This window comes from Lampris incognitus, chromosome 21, assembly GCF_029633865.1.
Source record: "Lampris incognitus isolate fLamInc1 chromosome 21, fLamInc1.hap2, whole genome shotgun sequence".
Classification (NCBI taxonomy): Eukaryota; Metazoa; Chordata; class Actinopteri; order Lampriformes; family Lampridae; genus Lampris; species Lampris incognitus.
The window spans coordinates 5,254,303-5,276,783 of NC_079231.1; the positions used below are offsets into that span (position 1 = coordinate 5,254,303).

The window sequence follows — 22,481 nt, forward strand, 5'->3', positions numbered from 1 at the left end:
ACCTGACTTTGGGACCCAAACCGCTGCTACTTATATTTAATCTAGTCCACAGTCAGCAGAGCTTATTCAACAGATGAAGGGCTTGATTTCCCGGTGACTTGGTGGTACTCAGTTTTATTATGATATATTCGTTTTGTTGCAGCATTTTTTAGTTGATTGATACATTTACATTTTTAATTTTTTGCAATTTGCATAAAGCCCATTTCAGAGTAGATGTGTGACAGTGTGAACATGAACTTGTGTTTATGACCTTAACTGACCTAATCTTACAGCCACGGGTCTCACGCCGACAGCCAGACAGGCAGTCTGTCCGGGTGCCAGACTCCCTGATGCTGGTGACACGGTGAGGAGTTCCTCCTGTCCTCCACCATGTGCTGGCAGCATGGCAGCACTGCAGTCAAACCACCAGTGTACCCTCTTTCCACATATGCTCCCCCAACTTACACTCTCCGCACATGCTCCTCTCAGCTCCACAGTCTGGAGGAAAAGGGAGACAAGAGGAGAGAAGATGATTGGTTGGAGAAAGGATAGTTATTGAAATTGCTGGTTACTGAGATTGCTGGATAGAAGACTTGGAGGGATACCAGTTGAAAGAAAGAAGAAAACAAGAAGTAAACAAAGAAATAAAGCAAGCAAGAAAGAAAGAAAGAAAGAAAGACCAACAGAATAAAGATGTCAGAGGTTCAGCAAGGGAAGGGAAAGGAAAGCAAAGGAAAGCAAAGCAAAGCAAAGAAAAGGGAAAAGGAAAAACAGAGGGAGGATGCCTGAGAAGATATGGCAGGAAAAAAAGACAGACTGGACAGAGGGAAAAAAGAAGGGAAGAAGGATAACAATGGAAAGAGAGAGGGAGAGAATAAGAATAAGAAATGGCAGGAGGGAGGAAAGTAAGAGAGAAAAGATGGGGAAGACGAGGGTGGAGGAGGGCAAGAAAACAGCTGTTACCTGAGTGCAGGAATGGATGTGCGGTGCCAACGGTTCCATGTGGAACTGAAGGCTAGGCGGGGACATTTCCACAGGGGCACAGAGCACTGGAGACAGAGAAGACCAATATCTTCAGAATCTAAAACTCAGTATCATGTTTAAAACCAGTTCATAAACAATCCTAACAGGAGGTACCAGACATACTGTACCCCACACTGTATTTTGTGGGAACTAAAACTTTTAGTACATTACAATATTTTCAGACACACACAAACACATACACCTTGTGGCACTCTTCGACAACAACCTTACCTGTTGCCTGTACACGTCGTGACCACATCTCCACAGCGACAGGTTGACTTTCTGGTGTAACGATACATTTGCTGCTGCCGGATGAAAGGGACCGAGAGATCGCAGTAGAGGTAGTTGGAGTGAGGGAGTGCGATGGAGGAGGTGCAGGAGAGTCACAGCTCACACCGTTGACCGTCAGTGGCAGTCGGAAGTCATAGCTAGCCACCTGGTGGTAAATAAATATGCCCTAATTTCGAACTTAAATTATGTCCTGTTCTTTACGATGACTTCCTTTATTTTGTTTTGTTTTTTCCATGAGAAGCCAGATGTCACTACTTGGTTGTAGTCACTTGATTCTAATAGCCTCCACAGTATGAAATAATACAAGGCGAGACAGTAGGTTGATGTGTGTTGTGGCTGGTTCTTCTGTCAAGTCAGTTATGACACCAAAATAGAACAATCATAACTGTGAATATCATGGAATATAAAATGTCTTTGTTTCAAATCAGCTTTAATTTTTGTATTTTTTGCTATCTGTCTGTCCATCTCACCTGATCGGGGCTGAAAACCAGGGAGCAGTCCATTGTCTGATGGGCCTGCAATTCCACAATACTCACCCTTGGCTCCAGCTTTGCTTCTAAAAACATGCACGCACACACATGTACACACACATGTATACGTATACACACACACACACACACACACACACACACACACACACACACACACACACACACACACACACATGCTTGTATTGGATGAAGGAACATGTCTCAGAAGGGTAGATGTCATGATTTAAAATAAAATACCCAACCTTACTGCTTGTTCCCAGTTATGTATGAAATTGTGGTGCTCCCTATTTGGAGACATATTTGGGTGCAGCTCACATCATCATTAAAAACAGGATGCCATACGGGACTCGAAATTGTTCTAGTTTGTTTGTTTGTGTGTGTGTGTGTGTGTGTACACAAACCTGCTGGGTGTTGGGGGAAACTAATGGAGAAGTCGGTGTATTCTGTAAGGTCAAAGGTGACCTGGGCAGCAGCCGATGATCGGTTGACCAGAGTGAATGGAACTGTGTGCTTTGAACCAGCATGGACCCCGTGGAACTGAAAATCTGACTGGAAAGAGTTACAGAGGGAGGTTGAGAGTGACAGTGTGTGTATGTGTGTGAGAGAGAGAGAGAGAGAGAGAGAGAGAGAGAGAGAGAGAGAGAGAGAGAGAGAGAGAGAGAGAGAGAGAGAGAGAGAGAGAGAGAGAGAGAGAGAGAGAGAGAGAGAGAGAGAGACTGAGTTTTAAAACAACTTTTATTTATGGCACATTATAAAACATTTTCATTCCCATCACTTCAGTGTAAACTGGTAAGCAGAAACAATAAATTTTCAGGCACAATTACTGCAGCTCCATCAAACCCTCCCTGTTACACACACACACACACACACACACAACCATAATAAATTAAGAACCAGTGAACCATCTTCCCTCAGTGAACATAAAACCGGTCTGATCCCCCACAGAGCCCTGAAAGAGTTCAGATTACTGGTCAAGGTGTAGAAAGCGTGCTCTATCCTCAGACGAGCTGCTACCAAACCCTTGGGACTCTACACCACATCAGTCCAGCCCTGACCTAATAGCTGATTCTCCCTGGTCTTCCAGATCGCTAGCTTAGGTAGTTCCAAACAAAAAAATGACTAAAACCAGGAGCAATCTTTTTCTTACTATGTATTTAGGCCCAAAAACAAACAAGGAGACAGAGAATTCTCCTCCCAAAGCTTCCACCCATTCTTGCAGTACTCTAAATAAGCCCAGTAACTGCAGACAAGAGATCACTAAATGCTCTAATGTTTCCCTTTGTCCACAGAAAAAACACTCTTCCCCAGTGTTTGGATCCAGGTGAGCTCTGTGTCCGTTTGTGGGTGTTGTTTCATGTATAATTCTCCACTGGATGTCAGCCATCCATTTCTCAACAGGAGGCTTATACAAGACCCTCCACCTGCCTTTAGGGGTACAGCCTGAAGCAAAAACCTCAGTCAACCTCGACTCAAGGTTCAGCACCTTCACACAGCTGTTGTAAAGCTGCTTCTTCCCCCAAGAGCTGAAACCACCCAGCACTGGTGTTTTCAGGAAAAGAAGCAGTCCACTCCCCCTCTCGCCACCACTCAACAGCAGGAGTGACAACGAGGGAAAGAAAAATGTACTCATTGTCATCAGTCCATTGGTCAGGCGGTTTTAAGCAAATGCTCTCAGTGGCCCCAACAGGGACTATCAGACTTCCTCTACAAGCAGTCTGGAGGATCCGATGTTAGTAATGCCACCAAGTGTTTCCATTGATGTTTTTGTGAAATGGCCCAGTTTAATGATGTTAGCCTCAACAAATTAGTCCTTAATGTAGCAGAGGAAAATATGGTATTTATAAGGAAGTCATTATAAAACAGGGGCTCCTCAAAAAGCCACATTCCCAGTCTAGGGTCAAGAGTCCGTGTGACCTTCAGAGTCTGCCAGGCATCAACCTCTGAGCTGTAAAAAGGTATAAGTCAAGTCAGGTGAGCTTCAGATGATCTTAGCAGAAAAAGCTGTTGAGCCAACCCAAGCCAGTCAGCTTTCCTGAGAAGCAGCCAAGCAGGAGCCACCCAGCAGTGACCACAGCCATACAGCAGCCTCCGTGCCGTCTGTAGTCTGAAGGCTACAGCCCTGGATAGAATGTCTGTAAATCCTTGCCGTCCCTCTGCCACAGCTAGATACAGGGCCAACGCCCGCAGCCAGTGCTGACCACCCAGAAAAAAATTAATTAGGAGCCTCTGCACTTCTTCCACAATAGTAAAACTGTAGACTATGTATTTAGCTAAACTTTCAAAGTTCAGCCATATAAAACGATGACGGCGGCCCAAGATGCGTCGTTTTTCACCCAGAAAATGGCATGGTGTGCAATGTAAACCTCTTTTCTAGTCTGGACTTCAACCCCGACCAGGCTCGTGTGGGTCCCTGGTACTCCAGCGGCGCCACTAAAGGCATCTGTCGTAGTGTGCACTGAGTGTTGATGGAGCAGCAGCAGCGGTGTTGGGAGCCATCAGCTGCAGGGGATTCACCCCTCCGGTGTGGGTCACCTCGCCCTGACATCCTGGGATTTTCTAATTTTAGACTAATGCCAGTGAGCTAGTTCCCAGGCAAACTTGGTTGGCTATCAAGATAAAGAGATATCACAGGTAATATAAAAATCTCAGCCAGATGGAATATATCTTTCTGCAAACTTTGATTAGACTTCTGGTATATAATTACGTAATAACAATGTGACAATGTGAACACGAACACACTGTAACATAGTAGCAGATATTATTGTATGTTTCACAACCACTACTGTGTCAGCCACTAACTGTTCCAAGCTAACAAACAACATAAACGCATAAAAGATGCTAACTAAACTTACCATTCTGATACGTCTGCTAGTTGCCCATTTTGGCACACAATAGAGTCTGTCTGAGGTTCAGACATGTATAGCTGAATCTCTCGTTGGTCAACCTAGAGCAGCGTTCCCCGATTAGTTTTCCCCAAGAGCCAAATTATGCCATGCATGCCAAGCCAAGGGCCAAAACGCCCCCCCCCCCATTGTGCCAGTAAAGGTTTTAGTTGCAGATGTTGTTATTGCTGCCATTATAATTATTATTATTTTTATCATTAGTAGTAGTAGTAGTAGTAGTAGTGGTGGTAGTGGCTGTAGCAGTAATAATGTAGGCCTGGGATTCTCAAAGCTTGTGTTGAGGGTCACACAAGCTCACACATGAGACATGATGTCACACAAAAAAAAACAACATATGCCATCAGCTTACTATCACTTAAAAACCTCCGATATTCTTGGGCTTTTTGGCTCCGCAGTCCAGATAAAAATGACACAAGCTCATCGTGCTGATCACACACCCTCTCCAACACATGGCCTTTGCTCAGACAGTGAACATCATTATGCAGCAAAAGGTCCTTGTGTTGTGCTGACATTTCCCCTAGTAATGCTCTTAAAAGATAATGTTGCAGACTAGAACTGTCAAAATGAAATTTACCAGTCTCGTCACAGTATCCATCACTTCTTTCATTTCCCCACACAATTTAACACACAACACTGATGTGTGAATCATGCAAATGAAATGCTGAGAGTGCTGGGTTAATGGTGGCAATCCTGCTTTCCAAGCCCTTGTGTTGTCCCACCATTGATGCAGCCCCATCAGTAACAATGGACAATTTTGCTCACATCCAAGCCATTCTTCTCAAAGAACTGTGTTAATTCATTAAAGATGATTTCCCCAGTTGTGCGCCCAGGCAGAGGAAGCAAACAAAGCAGCTCGCGAATGGTGGCTTAACAGTCTATTCCATTGCCTACCAACATGGGGATCGTCGGTTCGAATCCCAGTGTTCCCTCCGGCTAGGTTGGGCATCCCTACGGACACAATTGGCCATGTCTGCGGGTGGGAAGCCGGATGTGGGTATGTGTCCTGGTCGCTGCACTAGTGCCTCCTCTGGTCAATTGGGACACCTGTTCAGGGGGGAAGGGAGAACAGTGTGATTCTCCCACACGCTACGTCCCCCTGGTGAAACTCCTCATTGTCCGGTGAAAAGAAACGGCTGGCAACTCCACATGTATCGGAGGAGGCATGTGGTAGTCTGCAGCCCTCCCCAGATTGGCAGAGGGGGTGGAGCAGTGACTGGAACAGCTCGGAAGAGTGGGGTATTGGCTGGATACAATTGGGGAAAAAAAGGGGGAAAATCCAAAAAAAAAACATTCTGAGAAACACTATCTGATACAGAAACATTATCAGATTCAGCTTCAGACTTCATGTCAGTCACATTACCATGACAACCAGTAGCCTTCATCACTTGCTCCTCTGCCTCACTGTCCAGTCTGACCTGTAGCATCTCAGCCTCCTGTACTGCAAAACATTATTCATCATGCTCTGACCTCCTCATTTGATCCTCCGTCTGCACTGTCCTGACCACAGGTTCACCCTCCACCTCCCATGCTGAATTATTTTTAGACGAGCCATCGGTGGCTCCAACCACTGAGCCACCAGCCTCACTGTGTATAGGAGGAACGGCCTTGGGCAGCATCCACCACCTGCTACTCCCCTCCCCGCTGTCAGCCACATTAGCCGCAACCCTGCTGTCAGCCACATCAGCCGCAGTGGGTTACTGCCTGCCACTGTCAGCCACATCAGTCGAAGCGGCCTCCTGTCCACTGCTCCCCTCCCCGCTGTCAGCCACATCAGCCGCAGTGGGCCCCGCTGTGTGCCGTCTGTGGGGGCAAGCAATGTGCTTGCTACCCATATCTCCACACTTATATTCCCAGAGCTAGCACACACCACGTAAATTCCCTCCTCATGCTTAACACGGAAAGAGACATCCGATGTTTGAGTTGGAGAGTACAAACACATGAACACTTGTCTCCGCAGAGACTGAACATGCTTCAGCTTAGTGTCCTTACAGCCCAGACTCATCGTCCAGAATCCATTCGCAAACCTCCCAAAGCACTTCAGGTCTTGCACCAGCACCTCGTTAGAAATAAAAGCAAGATCGCTTCTCAATCTTTTGGCTAAGATCAAGCGTAGAAATAAAAGGAGGAACTCCGGACATGCTGATCTGGGTGGAAGGCACCACCAGCAGGGAAACAAGTGTAAACTCATCCTTCAAAAGCAAGCTGTTCTCTATTAGCTGGTTGACAAAGCCCTGTTCCTTCATAAATACAACCACCACTTTATTCATGCATGAGGCATACAAGATGTTTCCATGCCCTACCTGTTCTCCTACCGCCAATAGCACCTGCTCCACCATGGCACTGGCTGGCAGTACCCCACTCCATGCCTCAAAGACAAGGGCGGCGTCTCAAAGGACGCCATGCCTGCCAAGAAGCATGGTTCACTATCCACCAAAAAAAACCCACCAAACACACACCAAACTACAATAAGAACAACCACAACTACAAAAATCATACAATAAACACAGTGGGAACAAAAATTGAGAAAAATCACAGACTCTCGGCCAAACCCACCCACTCCCCACCACCAAACTCCCAGCATGCACTCAGAGAGAGATTTAAGTTTTAAAACAGTTCTTTATTTAAACAAGAAACAAATTAACAATGTCATTTCTTATACCAGTGAAAATAAAAACTCATTCATACATTTTGGACATTAACATGTCCAAAAAAAGAGTTCAAATTCCATCACAGCACCACAGATCAATTCAAAAAGAAAAAGAGACAGACAGACAGACAGAGAAGGAGATGTTAGAGAGTGAACAGAAGGCAGCAGGAGTTTAATTTTTTTTAAAAAGGGAAAATAGGAGACGAAAGATTAACTTGTCATTTGAAAAATTAAAAACTATGTATGTTATTTATCATAGTATAATTATGTATGCTATGATAAAGGCCCTCATTTAAATAGTTATTGTTATGTCCGTTTATGTGTGGAGAGAGACAGGGTTAAATTAGGATGTGTTTGCCCTCTGGCATTGATCTGATGTTCCTGCTGTGGTTGCTTTCATTGTTGTGTGAAATCTGGAGAAAACACAACAGTCATGCTGAACCACAAACAGACTTACCACACTGATGTCAACTTGCGGAGGCACCACTGATCCGCCCACTCTCAGCTCAATGGACTTCATCTTCCGCAGGGCTATCTGTAACACACACACACACACACACATACACACACAATACAATAAAACTTAGGCTCCCTCTCTCCCTCTCTCTACCTCACTTGCTTTCTCTCTCACCTCCACTCTGGTGTCAAACCTGATGGCAGCATTAGGACTGAAAAGGATCTTCAGCACAGCCTGCCCTCCCATTGGCACAACCCCCTCAGATGGAGTCACCACCATGCCAGGCAGAGGGCACACATCCAGCACCTAACGCACACAAATATACATATATACACACAAAACATTCATTTGGACACCGATATGTGCACACATGAACACAAGCACACAACTGCACAGCCTCATGGGAATGGGCAAGATGGTTTCTTTTCTGTGTATGTTTGTGTGTGCATGGGTGTGTTAACCTGGTAATAGGCGTGGTTTTTTCCAATGTTGTGTAAGACTACAGTTCTGATGGATGGTAAGTTAAGAGGTACCGATCCAAATTTCAGGTGTCCCTCTGATAGCTGGACGCTGGTGGAACCAACCTGGGAATGAAAAAGCAGAGTAAGAGTTAAGAAAAAAAGGGAGCACTGGGTTAACATACCCTTACACTGGTGTTAGAGCCATGCTTTGTCTATTGAGCTACACAAGACCACCCCACACCCCAAGTCATAGAAACCAGTGCGTTGTGGAAGAACAACCCGCCTACTACTGGACACAGACCTTAGCAATACAGTGCAGGCGCTGTGTGTTGCCCTCATGGACACAGAGGTCAAAGATGCCCTCTAGAGGTGATGAGAAGGAAGGCTGCCACACCACCTCGCAGTCCAACTCCTTGTATGCCTCCACTGTGCCTGGGAGAGACAGGATTTGCTCAACATTTATTTAAACCTGGGTCATGACCGCACAGGGAGAGCTAATGGCTATGAATAAAAGAGAGGCGATGAAAGTGAGCAAGGGATAAGAGAAAGAAGAGCGAGTTTAGGAGACAAAAATTATTTTTTACATTTAATTAACTTAGCAAAATACTTTTATGCAGATTCTTACTCATTGTGAAGGCATACTAGATGTTTTATATAGCCTTGTGGATGCTTTACACAACTAGGCAGTCAGGTATACACACTTTCTCATTTGAAATTATAGTTGCAAATGGGGGGGGGGGGAGTGGAAGAAGTAGGTGTAATATGCTTTTTTTTTAGGTTGCATCTTCAATTTAAATGAGTACTTTCAGAGGGCTAAGATCTTCTGTTACCTAATGCTACATCCTGTCCAATGAAACAGCAAATCCTTCAAACTACTTTCGAACAAAGAAATAACTAGTTGTAGCACCTGTGGCCGGTCGAATGGAGAAAAGGATGCCTCTGTCGGTGACCACCGGCCGCCATGTGAAGTCTGCCGCATGGTTACGCTGGTTTCTAAGGGTGATGGAGCTTCTGTATTCAGACTGGACCAGCAGAGAGGGATTGGGACTGAGGACCAGCCGGGTGGTAGAGAGTTCCAGAGCCACAGGTACAACCTGGGCCTGGACCAGTACCTGACCTGGGTGTTGCTGGTTCACTGTGTAGGAGATGGGCCTGAGGGTAGAAAAACACTCTGCACTGAAACATGAACATGATATTAGTTACCTGTACCATTACTCTAAACCTACTGTTTTGTTTGGGGGTTGTTTTTTTGGGGGGGGGGTGGGAAGAGACAAAATATGCCCATGAGTTTTGGTTTTTTTTTTTTGTATGAGAGCATTCAAGTATATTGTCTTTGCCATGTGTTTTAGACCTCTTTTTGGATTTCCCCCCCTTTTTCTCCCCAATTGTACTTGGCCAATTACTCCACTCTTCCGAGTCATCGCCTGTCGCTGCTCCACCCCCTCTGCCGATCCGGGGAGGGTTACAGACTACCACATGCCTCCTCTGATACATGTGGAGTCACCAGCCACTTTTTTTCACCTGACAGTGAGGGGTTTCACCAGGGGGACATAGCGCGTCAGAGGATCACACTATTCCCCCAGTTCCCCCTCCCCCCTGAACAGGCACCCCTGACCAATCAGAGGAGGCACTAGTGCAGCGACCAGGACACTTATCCACATCCGGTTTCCCACCCGCAGATTTGGCCAATTGTGTCTGTAGGGATGCCCGACCAAGCCGGAGGTAACACGGGGATTCGAACCGGCGATCCTCATGTTGGTAGGCAATGGAATAGACCACCATGCTACCCGGACGCCCCTTCTACATCCATTTTTAACATGCCATGTTTTGTCAATTGCTTACGCAGCACTTTGAATCGCATTTGATTTGTGTGAAAGGTGTTATGTAAATAAAGTTTGACTGATTGAAGCTCCCTCCCTTCGCCAACCTGGAAAAGTTGCCCAGCTGGTTGCTCTGAAACATAAGGGGTAGAGTGGTGTGGGACAGGGGCAGCAGAATGTGGGAAAGGGGTGAAGAACGCTGCAGCTCGGGGCAGTCCACCTTGAGCTGCACCCAGACACACACAGGCAGACAGTTGGCCAGCTCGAGGGTCCTGATACTCTCCGACTGCACGCACACCTCGCCAAAGTCCACAACCAATGGGCCTTTGGGGTGAAAACAGAGGGGGACTTCAAGTTTTTGCATTTAGCTTTTAAAATGAAATAAAACAAATTCACATTTTATATCTCATTCTCATCTCTTTCTGGTTTTGACCACTTTATTGCTTTAATATGTCACCAGGCGTTTACTCGTGCTTATATCATTAGTTACAGTCTCTGTCACTAAGAAAATTTGACTGATTTATTTTTCATGTTTCATCAAAAATAAAATAAAGTCTTGTTAGACTTCTACTACGACTTAAGTTTTACAACTAGAATATTAAGGTTTTGTCAGAAGACTGTCTCTACTACTACTACTACTACTACTACTACTATTTTTGGCTGCTCCCGTTAGGGGTTGCCAGAACAGATCATCCGTTTCCATTTCTTCCTGTCTTCCGCATCTTCCTCTGTCACACCGGCCACCTGCATGTCCACCCTCACCACATCCAAAAACCTCCTCTTCGGCCTTCTTCTTTTCCTCTTCCCTGGCAGCACCATATTCAACATCCTTCTCCCAATATACCCTGCATCTCTCCTCCACACATGTCCAAACCATCTCAAGCTTGCCTCTCTTGCTTTGTCTCCAAACCGTCTAACCTGGGCTGTCCCTTTAATATACTCGTTCCTAATCCTGTCCTTCTTCATCACTCCCAATGAAGAGCTTAGCATCTTCAACTCTGCCACCTCCAGCTCCGCCTCCTGTCGTTTTGTCAGTGCCACTGTCTCCAACCCATACAACACAGCTGGTCTCACAACCATCTTGTAAACCTTCCCTTTAACTCTTGCCGGTACCCTTCTGTCACAAATATCTCCCGACACTCTTCTCCACCCACTCCACCCTGCCTGCACTCTTTTCTTCACCTCTCTCCCGAACTCCCCGTTACTTTGAACAGTTTACCCCAAGTATTTAAACTCATCCACCTTCGTCACCACTACTTCTTGCATCCTCACCATTCTGCTTTCCTCCCTCTCGTTCACGCGTACGTATTCCGTCTTGCTCCTGCTGACTTTCATGCCTCTTCTCTCCAGTGCATACCTCCACCTCTCCTCCACCTGCTCCCTACTTACTACAGATCTCAATGTCATCCATGAACATCATAGTCCACGGAGACTCCTGCCTGATCTCATCTGTCAACCTGTCCATCACCATTTATCTCAAGGCTGTCTAAAGTTTTAATTTTTTAATTTCAGATCCATTATATTCGATGCCAGCTTAAATTCCATTAAGGTACTAAATAACTTTACTAAGGAAGTTTCTAGTAAATGTCTTGTCCTTTCTTGTTTCATTCTCTGATCTATGCCAATAGATTCTTTAATGTTCCTATTGTAAACTCATTTAATGGGTTATTTTTGAGGTGGTAAATCTCATTTCCCATTTGGATGGAATCTTATCCTCTAGGCACAATTCCTAAGTAGATTTTCACATGGGGCTTTAGTTGTTGGTATCACAGAGTTGCATCTGTGCCGTTTGCAACACATACTTAACGCAACGTTGTAGAGTTCCTGGGGTGTCAGGGTCCTGCTGCAGTCTGCCACCTCCTGCCTGGTGGAGGGAACTGCACTCAGTATCTCTCTGAGCTGATAAGAAACACAGCCAGGAAAAGAGAGACAGTTCTCAAGTCTCGCTTTTACATGAAAAATCCCCTCTGGTTTATGGTGTAAATTAAACACTTGCAGCACTAGAGAAGAAAAGTGATGAAATATACTAACAAAAAACAAGGACTAAGGAATTTATTTTGAATAACTAGTATAACATTATGATATTATGTTCTAGGAAATAATCACATGGGCTGTTATAAAGAATTAGTTGTTGCCACTATCTTGGATCTCACCTGACCATTGCTGGTCTGCACTGCAACAGACTTCATATCTAGAGAACAGTGGTTCTTGGCTGGTTGTGGGGTACCATGGCTGTGGCAGCATGACTTGCTCTCTGGGGTGTTGTTGGTCTGCAGCTCGCTGAGAAGGAGCTGAGGTGAGACAAGCCCCTGAGCCGGAACAATCCCGATATCCATGTCATCCTCCACGTTCCCCTGGTCTCTAACAATCAGGAAACCAACACGGTTAACACTCTGAGGTCCTGCGTCCAACCACACACCTTGTTTGGCGTTTGTGGGATTTGACTTAAAACTGAGTGGAAACTTTGTGCTTCCTGCTTTTGCTCAGCGACTAGTGAAAAAAAGTCAGACGTTCAGCTCTCTTTTGACAGAAATTTCATTATCTCAATCAAAACCTGCTGAGTGCTGAGGCTGTGGCTCCACTCTGTCCTATCAAATGCTTTGCAATATTTTCTCTTCGTTGACAATTAAAGAAAAGAGACCAGTTATTATAAGTGCACTTTCTTGTGGACACCCAGCTGTTTGAAATTGCTTGATTTCTCTTGTCTACCTCTCCTTGTTCTGCAGCCGTGCTTGTCTAAGAGTTTCAATGAAGTCCAGGTAGATCTGCCTGTGTCTCCGTCTCTGGTCCTCTTCTTCCTTGGTGAAGGAATAATCAGGGTCCACGTAGTGATAACGGCCCACACCTGTGAAAATGGTCCTGGGTGGAATCAAGAGAGGAACATCATGCAAACACAAATAAGAACAAGTTGTGCTTGCTGACTGTCTCTCATTAATAGAGGCCTCCCACCACTAGGAGTGTATGACTACTGCTAAAAAAATGACAAATATTAGGCCAAAAAATGTATATATTCTGTTAACAGCTCCAAAGTCATTTTTGTTTGCTACCAGCAATCACAGTACTCATTATTTTGGGTGAGTGGTGATTTTCCCCCACATTGTGCTGAGGAAGTAGGAATGTGTGAACTAAATTCCCTATGACTGGAGAAATGTGACATTGCTCAATTCTAATGCACCATATAGAAAACATTAAGCAAAGGACTACTAAAAGTATTTACAGATGAACTAAGAGTGAAATGTATGTTTCTCACAAACAGAGAACTTCTGATGCTAACTGAATCACTATCTCTGGTTGAGTGACAGACTTTATGTGTGTGTGTGTGTGTGTGTGTGCGCGCGCGCGTGTCTGTGTGTGTTTCTCCACCCTCTCTACCTGTACTGTGTGTGTGGAGAAGCAGGCCTGATACTAGCAGCTCGATCGTTGGGAAAGGCCACAAGCTCCTCCCCCTCAGTGGTCTGGTTCCTCTGCTTGCCATGTTTGTGGAGATGTGTTTTGGCTGCACAGAGGACTGCGGCACGGACCATACTACTGCAGCCGGCCAGTTCACCAGAGCGAACATGAGGCTGTGAGCCAGTTGGATTGGTCACAGCTGGGGTGATTCCTGTGACAGCCGATCAAAATCCAACACAGAACCGCATCAAATAATTTCACAAAAAAAAGAGAGAGAGAGAGACCAATCAGTTTAAGTTTGTATATTGATAATTACCAAAAGATATATATCAACTCTATGCCCAGCATTTATTTGGCCATATCCATTTTTCTAACAGAGATCACTTTGATACGTAATATATCAATTCTTTTTAACTAGAATGCATCCTATATTAGAATATCTTAGAGAAGGCAAGCATTGATTTTAAAAGAATGTCTTCTTGGTTGCGTTCAGACACCCATCCTGAACATAGAGGACAAAGAGAGAGAGCGAGAGGGGGGGGCGTTTTTAGACTAGGTTTTCACTTTGAACAGAGCCTTCTAGTATTCACCAGGGTTAAGTTTTGGCTCAGGGTGTGCAGTCTCGGCGCAGCAGATGGCAGACAGGTACAGCGTGATGGTGTGGAAGCTGCAGCGGCAGAGCTCTCCATCACCGTCATCGGTCCTCCTGCAGGAGACGTCACCCAGGATGTCTAGCTTCTGACGCACCCGGAAACTCCCCAGCTGACGGGGAGTGAAGGACAGGACCACGTCCTGGGAATTGTGCACAGTGAACGAGATGTCAGCCATGGACGCATTCACGCATGCACGCACCCACACTCTCAGGGCACACACGTGCGCACATACACAAACACACACCCACATCCAAACCAACACACATACACAAAATATATCTCTCTTTCTCTCTCTCTCTCTCTCACTCACACACACACACACACACACACACACTCAAAAATCAATACAGAATGCATATACATGTTTTTTGTGGATTTTTTTTGTGGATTTTCCTTAATTTTTCTCCCCAATTGTCTCCAGCCAATTACTTCTCTTCTGAGCCGTCCCTGTCTCTGCTCCGTCCCCTCTGCTGATCAAGGGAGGGCTGCAGACTACCACATGCCTCCTCCAATACATGTGGAGTCGCCTGCTGCTTCTTTTCACCTGACAGTGAAGAGTTTCACCGGGGGGATGTAGCACGTGGGAGGATCACACTATTCCCCCCAGCACCCCCCCCCGAACAGCCGCTCCGACTGGTCAGAGGAGGTGCTAGTGCAGCGACCAGGACACACCCATATCCGACTTCCCACCTGCAGACATGGGCAACTGTGTCTGTAGGGACGCAACCAAGCTGGAGGTAACACGGGGATTCAAACCAAAGACCCCTGTGTTGGTAGGCAACGGAATAGACCGCTACGCTACCCGGACGCCCATATATATACATATATTTTAAATTTCTCCAGTTTCCCCTCGGAATGAATAAAGTATTTCTGATTCTGATATTTACAAACATACATACAAACAAAGAAACAAACGATTGTGCATGTGAAAATCAAACATGGATACAAACACAGACAAGTATATAAACACTAGAATCAGTCCACAACAAATAAGTCTATAGACAGAGGGAAAAACAGACAGGAAGTTCTTCATGTTCATACTGTGCCATTTAGATTTATAAATTCATCATTCAAAGTTATAAATCCTAAGAAAATAATCACATGCAAGCAAATGTCATTTTTGATAATGCTTATCACTGGCATATCCAAGACAATAACTAATATAATCATCATCATCAGTTCCGTAACCTATGGAGGTCGTAGGAGCACAGCTGACGACTCAACACGTCTGGTTGAGTCATCATTGTGTTTCAGTAGGGGGAGTAACTGGTGATCCCCATCTCCTCTCCAGATATGGATGGCTGTTGGTTCACAGAGGAACTCATCCGCCCTTTGACAGGTTTTGTTTTTAGTCCTGCTGGGTGTCCACACACCCTCCTCACAACAACCCAAGGGTTGAAGTGGGGGGTTCCGGTTTAGTCGCCGACAACCCAACGGTTGTAGTTTAACATCATACCCAGGACGAAATAGCTAATATACAAAAATTTAAATCATGAATGACTTTGTAGTTGCTCATTTTAATGGCTACCATGGGGCTGGACTTTTTTGGAAAATGCACCATGGTGCAGTGTCTTGCATCTACAATATGGCAGCCAAATGTAGAAGAATTAAAGCAGGAAGCAGCAAGTTTGAAAAGGAAGGGAAGTTATTGTGGCTAATGAGCAGAACAAGCTCTTGAAAAACCTTTACCAACAGATACTACAACATCAATAGTTGAATATCAGGTTCAACCATGTTTTGTTTTGTCGGGGGTTTTTTTATGTTTGGTAGAGAAAGAGCTGATGTAACAGCACTGACTGTTTCCTGAATGGATTTCAAGGATTTGGTGTGGTCAAACACCAATGCAATTACCATAGTGTCCACAAGGGTCAGTAACTTAAAGAAAAACAATGATCTACACTGGATCGTAGCTTAAAATTCAGCCATCCTCCTACCTGGCATTGCCCGGGGCTGATGGTGCCTGTGGAGGGCTCCGTGGAGAAGTGGGCCTTCTTCCGGAAGTGAAAGTTGACGGGAAGCTGATGACAGTGGTTCTGCAGCATGCACAGCAGATCCACACGCTGGCCTCTCGTACAGCTGAGGAAATTAAAACTGTAAGAAGGACTGGGCACCAGAGACACAGGTAGGCCCGAGCCTGTTACGGCCAGTTCCACACCGCTGCTACCTAAAGAGGAGGGAGAAAAACACAATGTGGATCAAATGACAACAGAACAACATGAATTACGCTGACTAACTGTACTAAACTGTGTTAATGCACTCTCAGCTCTGGGGAGCTCAGAATTCTGGAGTGATGGAAAGGTTAAAGACGCACCCTGTCTCTCTGGGGATATTTGACATTATATCAAGATTTCATTAAATTAGATTTAATGATTTCATTTTAAAAAAATTAATTCTGATGATTTCATCAAGACATCATTTCCCACGTTTATTTTTATGTGAAAGCCAGACATGTTTTTTATAAGTGGGATGGCACTGGAGAATCGTTGAGTTTTTTTCCATACAAGCTTTCCCTTTGAGTTTGTGAGAGAAGATATCTGGGCTGTCAGGTCAGTGAAACACTTCAAGCACCATCAACTCTTGTCAGGGGCAATTGTACAGCAATATGTTGGCAACTGCCTTGAATGCAGATTAAGAGGCTGAATCAAGAAGAGACCCAAGTGAGCTGGTGAATTCATTTGACTTTGTGGGTCAGATTACCTTTCTTGTGAGTGAAGCCATGTTTGCTACCGATCAACTCAAACAGCAGGAAGAGGGAATAGTCTTGTCTGCTGACTGAGAAAGTCCGTCTCCTCTTTTCGTATGGTCTAACAGAGACAGCATGCCAAGAGATATTGTGTTTAAAGATAAAGACTGACATGAGACATGGCATGAATGAAAATAAGAACTGAATTAAATAAAAATAAATCAAGTGAGGCATTTAATCATATTCGCTGGGAAAATAAAAAGTGTTTCACACTTGATATTTCCTCAGTATACATCCTGTACATTTCAATGTAAGTAAAGTGCATATTGAATCTCACAGGAGCACAGGCATTGTTTAAATGTGTTTGCAAACAGCTATCATTCTACTATCCATCCATCCATTATCCAAACCGCTTATCCTGCTCTCAGGGTCATGGGGATGCTGAAACCTATCTCAGCAGTCATTGGGCGGCAGGCGGGGAGACACCCTGGGCAGGCCGCCAAGCTATCACAGGGCTAGCTGACACGCACACACACACACACCTAGGGACCATTTAGTATCACCGATTCGCCTGACCAACATGTCTTTGGACTGTGGGAGGAAACTGGAGCACCCAGAGGAAACCCACACAGAGAACATGCAAACTCCACACAGAGGACGACCCGGGACGATCTCCAAGATTGGACTACCCCGGGGCTCGAATCCAGGACCTTCTTGCTGTGAGGCGACCGTGCTAACCACTGTACCACCATGCCGTCTATTATTCAACTAGTCCTTTGAAAATCATCCCCCAAGTTAAATACTTTACAGTGGTGTAAATAACAGAATTAAAGTCTAACACAGATGTGCATGCAGATTTACATATACAAACACATACAGTCAAACACACACACGCTACCTCTTGCAGAGTGGACTGAAGTATATTGTCAGGGTGACTTTGTCATACGGTCCAAGTTGACCCTGGTTGGGGAGACACAGTAGGACCTGGGATGGGTCTTGTGCAGTAAGACTGCACTTCTTCTCCCTTGTTGCCAGCATGGCAGCATCTGTGCTCTTCTGGAGGTCTGTACCCTACACAACCATTTGAGCAAGGATGAATTACACAAAATTATTCATATTCCTGTGGAATGTATTGCTCGAGCAGGAGGGTATACTGATTCAAACAAATAAACTATCATAATTCCACTGCTTACCACCTCTGTTCCAGCCGCAGTGTCCTGCAGCAGGCTGATCCAGTCACAGGTCTGGGGCCCGTTGTTCCTCAGTACCACATTCTCTACACGGGTCGTCCCGAAGTAGATAGGCCCGAACCAAAGACAGGAGAGAGGGGCCCCCTGTCAGAAAAAAAAAAAATCATATTATATTTAGTTTATGTTACTGTTGCATCCTGCGGGGAAAAAGGTTCAAAACTATTAAAAATGTATTAGCACTGCATTACCAGGTGCAAGTTCAATTCCTGCTAAAATGTCTTTGAGCAAGATGTGGACTCCCTACAGACCTCAAGTTCCCTGTTCAGTAGCTGACCCTGAACACTGACTTCATCATGCAGGAGAAATCTGAGAGGATTGGTTCGTTTTTTCAACATCAACAGAGAATTATGACCAATCAGAGTAACGTGTAACCCACCAACACAGTGCAATCTGCTTATCAGTACAAGTGTTATTAATATCTACACCACTATGGACTTTTTCTTACTTCCCGCAACAGGAATACATGGTCTTATATTTTAAGCTGTACTTTAAATGGGTGACTATAGATGGCAATGCCTTCTCTTCCTGATTAAAATACTTAATCAGTCAAACTATTAATGCAACCAGTCCCGGGAATCCAGTGTACCCACACTGTCACTCAGGATATTGATGATGGACCTTTTTCTAGACCTACTTGACAACTTTAACATGAAAGCATTCCACAAAACAGAATATCTGTTTTATCGCTGGCATACTTGGATATTGTAGAGCTCAAGGCAGTGGTCGACCACCTCAGCCCTGATACTCAGAACCTGTGCTGCACCATTCTGGGGCTTCACCCTGGGACAGAAGGGTTGAGGAGTGGGAAGTTGAGAAGGAGTTCAAGATAGAGGGAAATGGGGGGTGGAAGGCATGGGAAAGAGAGGAGGAGGAGGACAGGGGAGTATTGAGATATGGCAAAGGTGATTAGCTGGATTGTGCGAGAAACCACGACTTCCAACTGCAAGTCTGCCAATATATTAATCTATCAACCAAATGAGCAATCTACACAGCGAGAATCTTGAGCCGACATATTCATTTTAAGTCATATAAATTATACCTTGAGATTTCAGTACAATGGCCACAACAAGTCTTTAAGCTCTTTTTTACTGCACCTCTTTTCATTTCATGTGTATAATTGCTTTTTGTTTTGTTTTGGGAATCCCCCCCCTTTTTTTCCCCAATTGTATCTGGCCAATTAACCCCACTCTTCCGAGTAGTCCCGGTCGCTGCTCCACCCCCTCTGCCGATCGGGGGGAGGGCTGCAGACTACTACATGCCTCCTCCGACACATGTGGAGTCGCCAGTCGCTTCTTTTCACCTGACAGTGAGGAGTTTCATCAGGGGAACGTAGCGCGTAGGAGGATCACGCTATTTCCCCCAGTTCCCCCCCCCCAAACAGGCGTCCCGACCCACCAGAGGAAGCGCTAGTGCAGCAACCAGGACACATACCCACATTCGGCTTCCCACCCACAGACATGGCCAATTGTGTCTGCAGAAACGCCCAACCAAGTCGGAGGTAACACAGGGATTCTAACTGGTGATCCCTGTGTTGGTTGGCAACGGAATAGACAACCACGCTACCTGGACAGCCCCTCGTGTATAATTTCAATGATTTGTCAGCTCCCCCTAATGCTTACACTTCACTGGCATATTTTCTTTTACCCTGTTGGTTTCATTAAGGTTTTATAAGAATGTGAAAACATCTGGTCCATATGGTGCACAGGTGTGCTGACAACAGCAGACTCTATTAGATTCTGTTGCTGTAAACACTTCTGCACAATTTACAGAATATCTGTCCTTTGAGTTAGCCTAACAATCTTGTAGTGCTTTGGCTCTCAAATCTCAACGGGTTTGAAAAGTGTATAAGGCTCTACCTGTCTTTTGTAGGTTATTATACACCTCAGTTTTACATCAATTATGTTAGATCTGCCTTACAGAGCTTCCTCTTGGATACGCCTGGGCCTGTTTGTGCACAGTTCCACAGTCAACCACTGTGTAGCGCAACCAGGGATGGTTCCACTGGAGGGTGACAACCGGACTGAGGGGTCTCCGCTGTACTGCACCAGGAATGTTCCTGCATGACGAACACACAAACATACACCATACTGAAAGGTCATTTGGCTGTAGTCAATAGTTACTCCGGTTAGTTTATATTTGGACTTTCTCATTGGCACCTTGGGCAGCTGCCATGGTACATTACTCCTGCTGCACTGTGCACCTCTCTCTCTTAACCCTCTTTCTCTCTGCACCTCCATATCAACACCCTGCTGCAGGGTGGCACCTACTTTGACTTTTATTTAGTTCATTACTTACAGTATCTCGCTTAGCATTTATATCTCATTTGTACTGAAACTGACATCATCTTATCATTAGTATGGTGGTATCCCCTTGCCTGTCATGCAGGGGGCCAGTCGCGAAGGGAGATTTTCTCCCAAAGCCTCCACCAGTCCGAGAGCAATTCAAATCCAAGTCAGAAATCACGCGCTGTCATATGATTGCAAATACGGAACATAGTTTGGGATTTGTTGCAAAACTTCATTTTGTTGCCAACTGATTTCTGTTTTAGACACTTGTGAACTCTTCACGCAATGTTTGAGCTCGCCAGGTCCATTAAGAATAGTACACTCCCCGTCGGGGAATTGAACCCCGGTCTCCCGCGTGACAGGCGGGGATACTCACCACTATACTAACGAGGACTGATTTACAGTTTGTAATGCTAAGCCTAAAAGCCTAAAACCGATTTCATTTCATTCTTTATGTAGTGCTAAAACATTGTGATTGTGATATATTTTTGTCCAAAAACTGGGTGTCTATAGGCTTGGGGCGCTGTTCCGTTTAACCTATCAACAAAGCGGGAGAACAACGAGAGGATTGTCAATAAGTTGAGGTCTTAGTTACAGTGATACTTGTGACATAGTCACACAAAGTTTGAGATAGCCAGGTCCATTAAGAAAAGTACACTCCCCGTCGGGGAATTGAACCCCGGTCTCCCGCGTGACAGGCGGGGATACTCACCACTATACTAACGAGGAGTGAGTTACTACTAGTAATGGTAAGCTTAAAAGCCTAAAACCGATTTCATTTCATTCTTTATGTAGTGCTAAAACATTGTGATTGTGATATATTTTTGTCCAAAAACTGGGTGTCTATAGGCTTGGGGCATTGTTCCATTTTATCTGTCAGCAAAAGCCGGAGAACAGAGGAGAGGATGGTCAATAAGTTGAGGTCTTAGTTACAGTGACACTTGTGACATAGTCACACAAAGTTTGAGCTCGCCAGGTCCATTAAGAAACGAACACTCCCCGTCGGGGAATTGAACCCCGGTCTCCCGCGTGACAGGCGGGGATACTCACCACTATACTAACGAGGAGTGAGTTACAACTAGTAATGGTCAGCCTAAAAGCCTAAAACCGATTTCAGTTCATTTTTTATGCAGTGCTAAAATATTGTGATTGTGATATATTGTTGTCCAAAAACTGGGTGTCTATAAGCTTGGGGCATTGTTCCGTTTAACCTATAAACAAAGCAGGAGAACAATCAATAAGTTCACATCCTATTTACAGTGACACTTGCGACATTTTCACACAAAGTTTAAGATAACCAGATCCGTCATGAACAGAACACTCCCCGTCGCGGAATCGAACCCCGATCTCCCGTGTGACAGGCAGGGATACTTACCACTATACTAACCAGGAGCGAGCAAACTTTTGTAATGGTCAACATTAAAGCGACAGTTCACCCCAAAATAAAAATGCATGTTTTTCCTCTTATCTGCAATGCTTTTTAACCATCTAGATCATTTTGCTGTGACTTGCCCAGTTTTGGAAATATAGGCCATAGAGGTGCCTAGCTTCTCTCAAATATATTTGAACTTGATGGCACTCGGCTTGTGTTGCTCAAAGCACCACAAAAAATACAAAAAAAATAGATAATTGCTGATAATCAAACCTAACCTGCTAACTAATTGGTTTCATTAGGTATACTTCTTACTCAACCACAGCCGCTCACTTGCTTCCACAGCAGCCTTTCAAAGCTAGTAGAAAGCTCCAGCTGCTTCCATCCTTAGCAGGCAGGGATTTTTTAGCTAAAATTCCCTAAACCGATTTCAACCCATTCTTGATGGCAGTGCTAAAACATTGCGGATGTGATATATTTTTGTCCAAAAACAGGGTTTCTATAGGCTTGGGGCATTGTTCCATTTTATCCGTCAGCAAAAGCCAGAGAACAGAGGAGAGGATGGTCAATAAGTTGAGGTTCTATTACAGTGACACTTATGAATTCTTCACACAATGTTTGAGCTCGCCAGGTCCATAAAGAATAGTACACTCCCCGTCGGGGAATTGAACCCTGGTCTCCCGCGTGACAGGCGGGGATACTCACCACTATACTAACAAGGACTTATTTACATCTTGTAATGCTCAGCCTAAAAGCCTAAAACCGATTTCATTTCA

General features: G+C 44.9%; 1 protein-coding gene and 4 non-coding genes across 5 annotated transcripts in view; all 5 read right to left on the reverse strand.

Annotated features, from left to right (window-relative positions):
- Positions 1-22,481, reverse strand: part of LOC130131755 (cilia and flagella-associated protein 47-like) — a 53,337-nt gene that overhangs the window by 25,082 nt on the left and 5,774 nt on the right. Inside the window, exons 4-25 of the mRNA XM_056301552.1 lie at positions 19,966-20,104; positions 18,744-18,828; positions 17,992-18,132; positions 17,697-17,869; positions 16,813-16,919; positions 16,050-16,279; positions 14,053-14,254; positions 13,445-13,673; positions 12,782-12,931; positions 12,226-12,433; positions 11,875-11,971; positions 10,180-10,396; positions 9,160-9,404; positions 8,554-8,684; positions 8,253-8,375; positions 7,966-8,097; positions 7,792-7,869; positions 2,186-2,333; positions 1,764-1,849; positions 1,234-1,438; positions 943-1,028; positions 261-477 (exon numbers count right to left, since the gene is read on the reverse strand). Of these exons, the coding sequence (XP_056157527.1) occupies positions 261-477; positions 943-1,028; positions 1,234-1,438; positions 1,764-1,849; positions 2,186-2,333; positions 7,792-7,869; positions 7,966-8,097; positions 8,253-8,375; positions 8,554-8,684; positions 9,160-9,404; positions 10,180-10,396; positions 11,875-11,971; positions 12,226-12,433; positions 12,782-12,931; positions 13,445-13,673; positions 14,053-14,254; positions 16,050-16,279; positions 16,813-16,919; positions 17,697-17,869; positions 17,992-18,132; positions 18,744-18,828; positions 19,966-20,104 (3,429 nt within the window). The remainder of the gene's footprint in view (positions 1-260; positions 478-942; positions 1,029-1,233; positions 1,439-1,763; positions 1,850-2,185; positions 2,334-7,791; positions 7,870-7,965; positions 8,098-8,252; positions 8,376-8,553; positions 8,685-9,159; positions 9,405-10,179; positions 10,397-11,874; positions 11,972-12,225; positions 12,434-12,781; positions 12,932-13,444; positions 13,674-14,052; positions 14,255-16,049; positions 16,280-16,812; positions 16,920-17,696; positions 17,870-17,991; positions 18,133-18,743; positions 18,829-19,965; positions 20,105-22,481) is intronic.
- trnad-guc (transfer RNA aspartic acid (anticodon GUC)) lies at positions 20,655-20,726 on the reverse strand. Its single transcript has one exon. It is a non-coding gene; the product is annotated as a tRNA-Asp (tRNA).
- On the reverse strand, positions 20,991-21,062 carry trnad-guc (transfer RNA aspartic acid (anticodon GUC)). Its single transcript has one exon. It is a non-coding gene; the product is annotated as a tRNA-Asp (tRNA).
- On the reverse strand, positions 21,329-21,400 carry trnad-guc (transfer RNA aspartic acid (anticodon GUC)). Its single transcript has one exon. It is a non-coding gene; the product is annotated as a tRNA-Asp (tRNA).
- On the reverse strand, positions 22,356-22,427 carry trnad-guc (transfer RNA aspartic acid (anticodon GUC)). The gene has a single exon. It is a non-coding gene; the product is annotated as a tRNA-Asp (tRNA).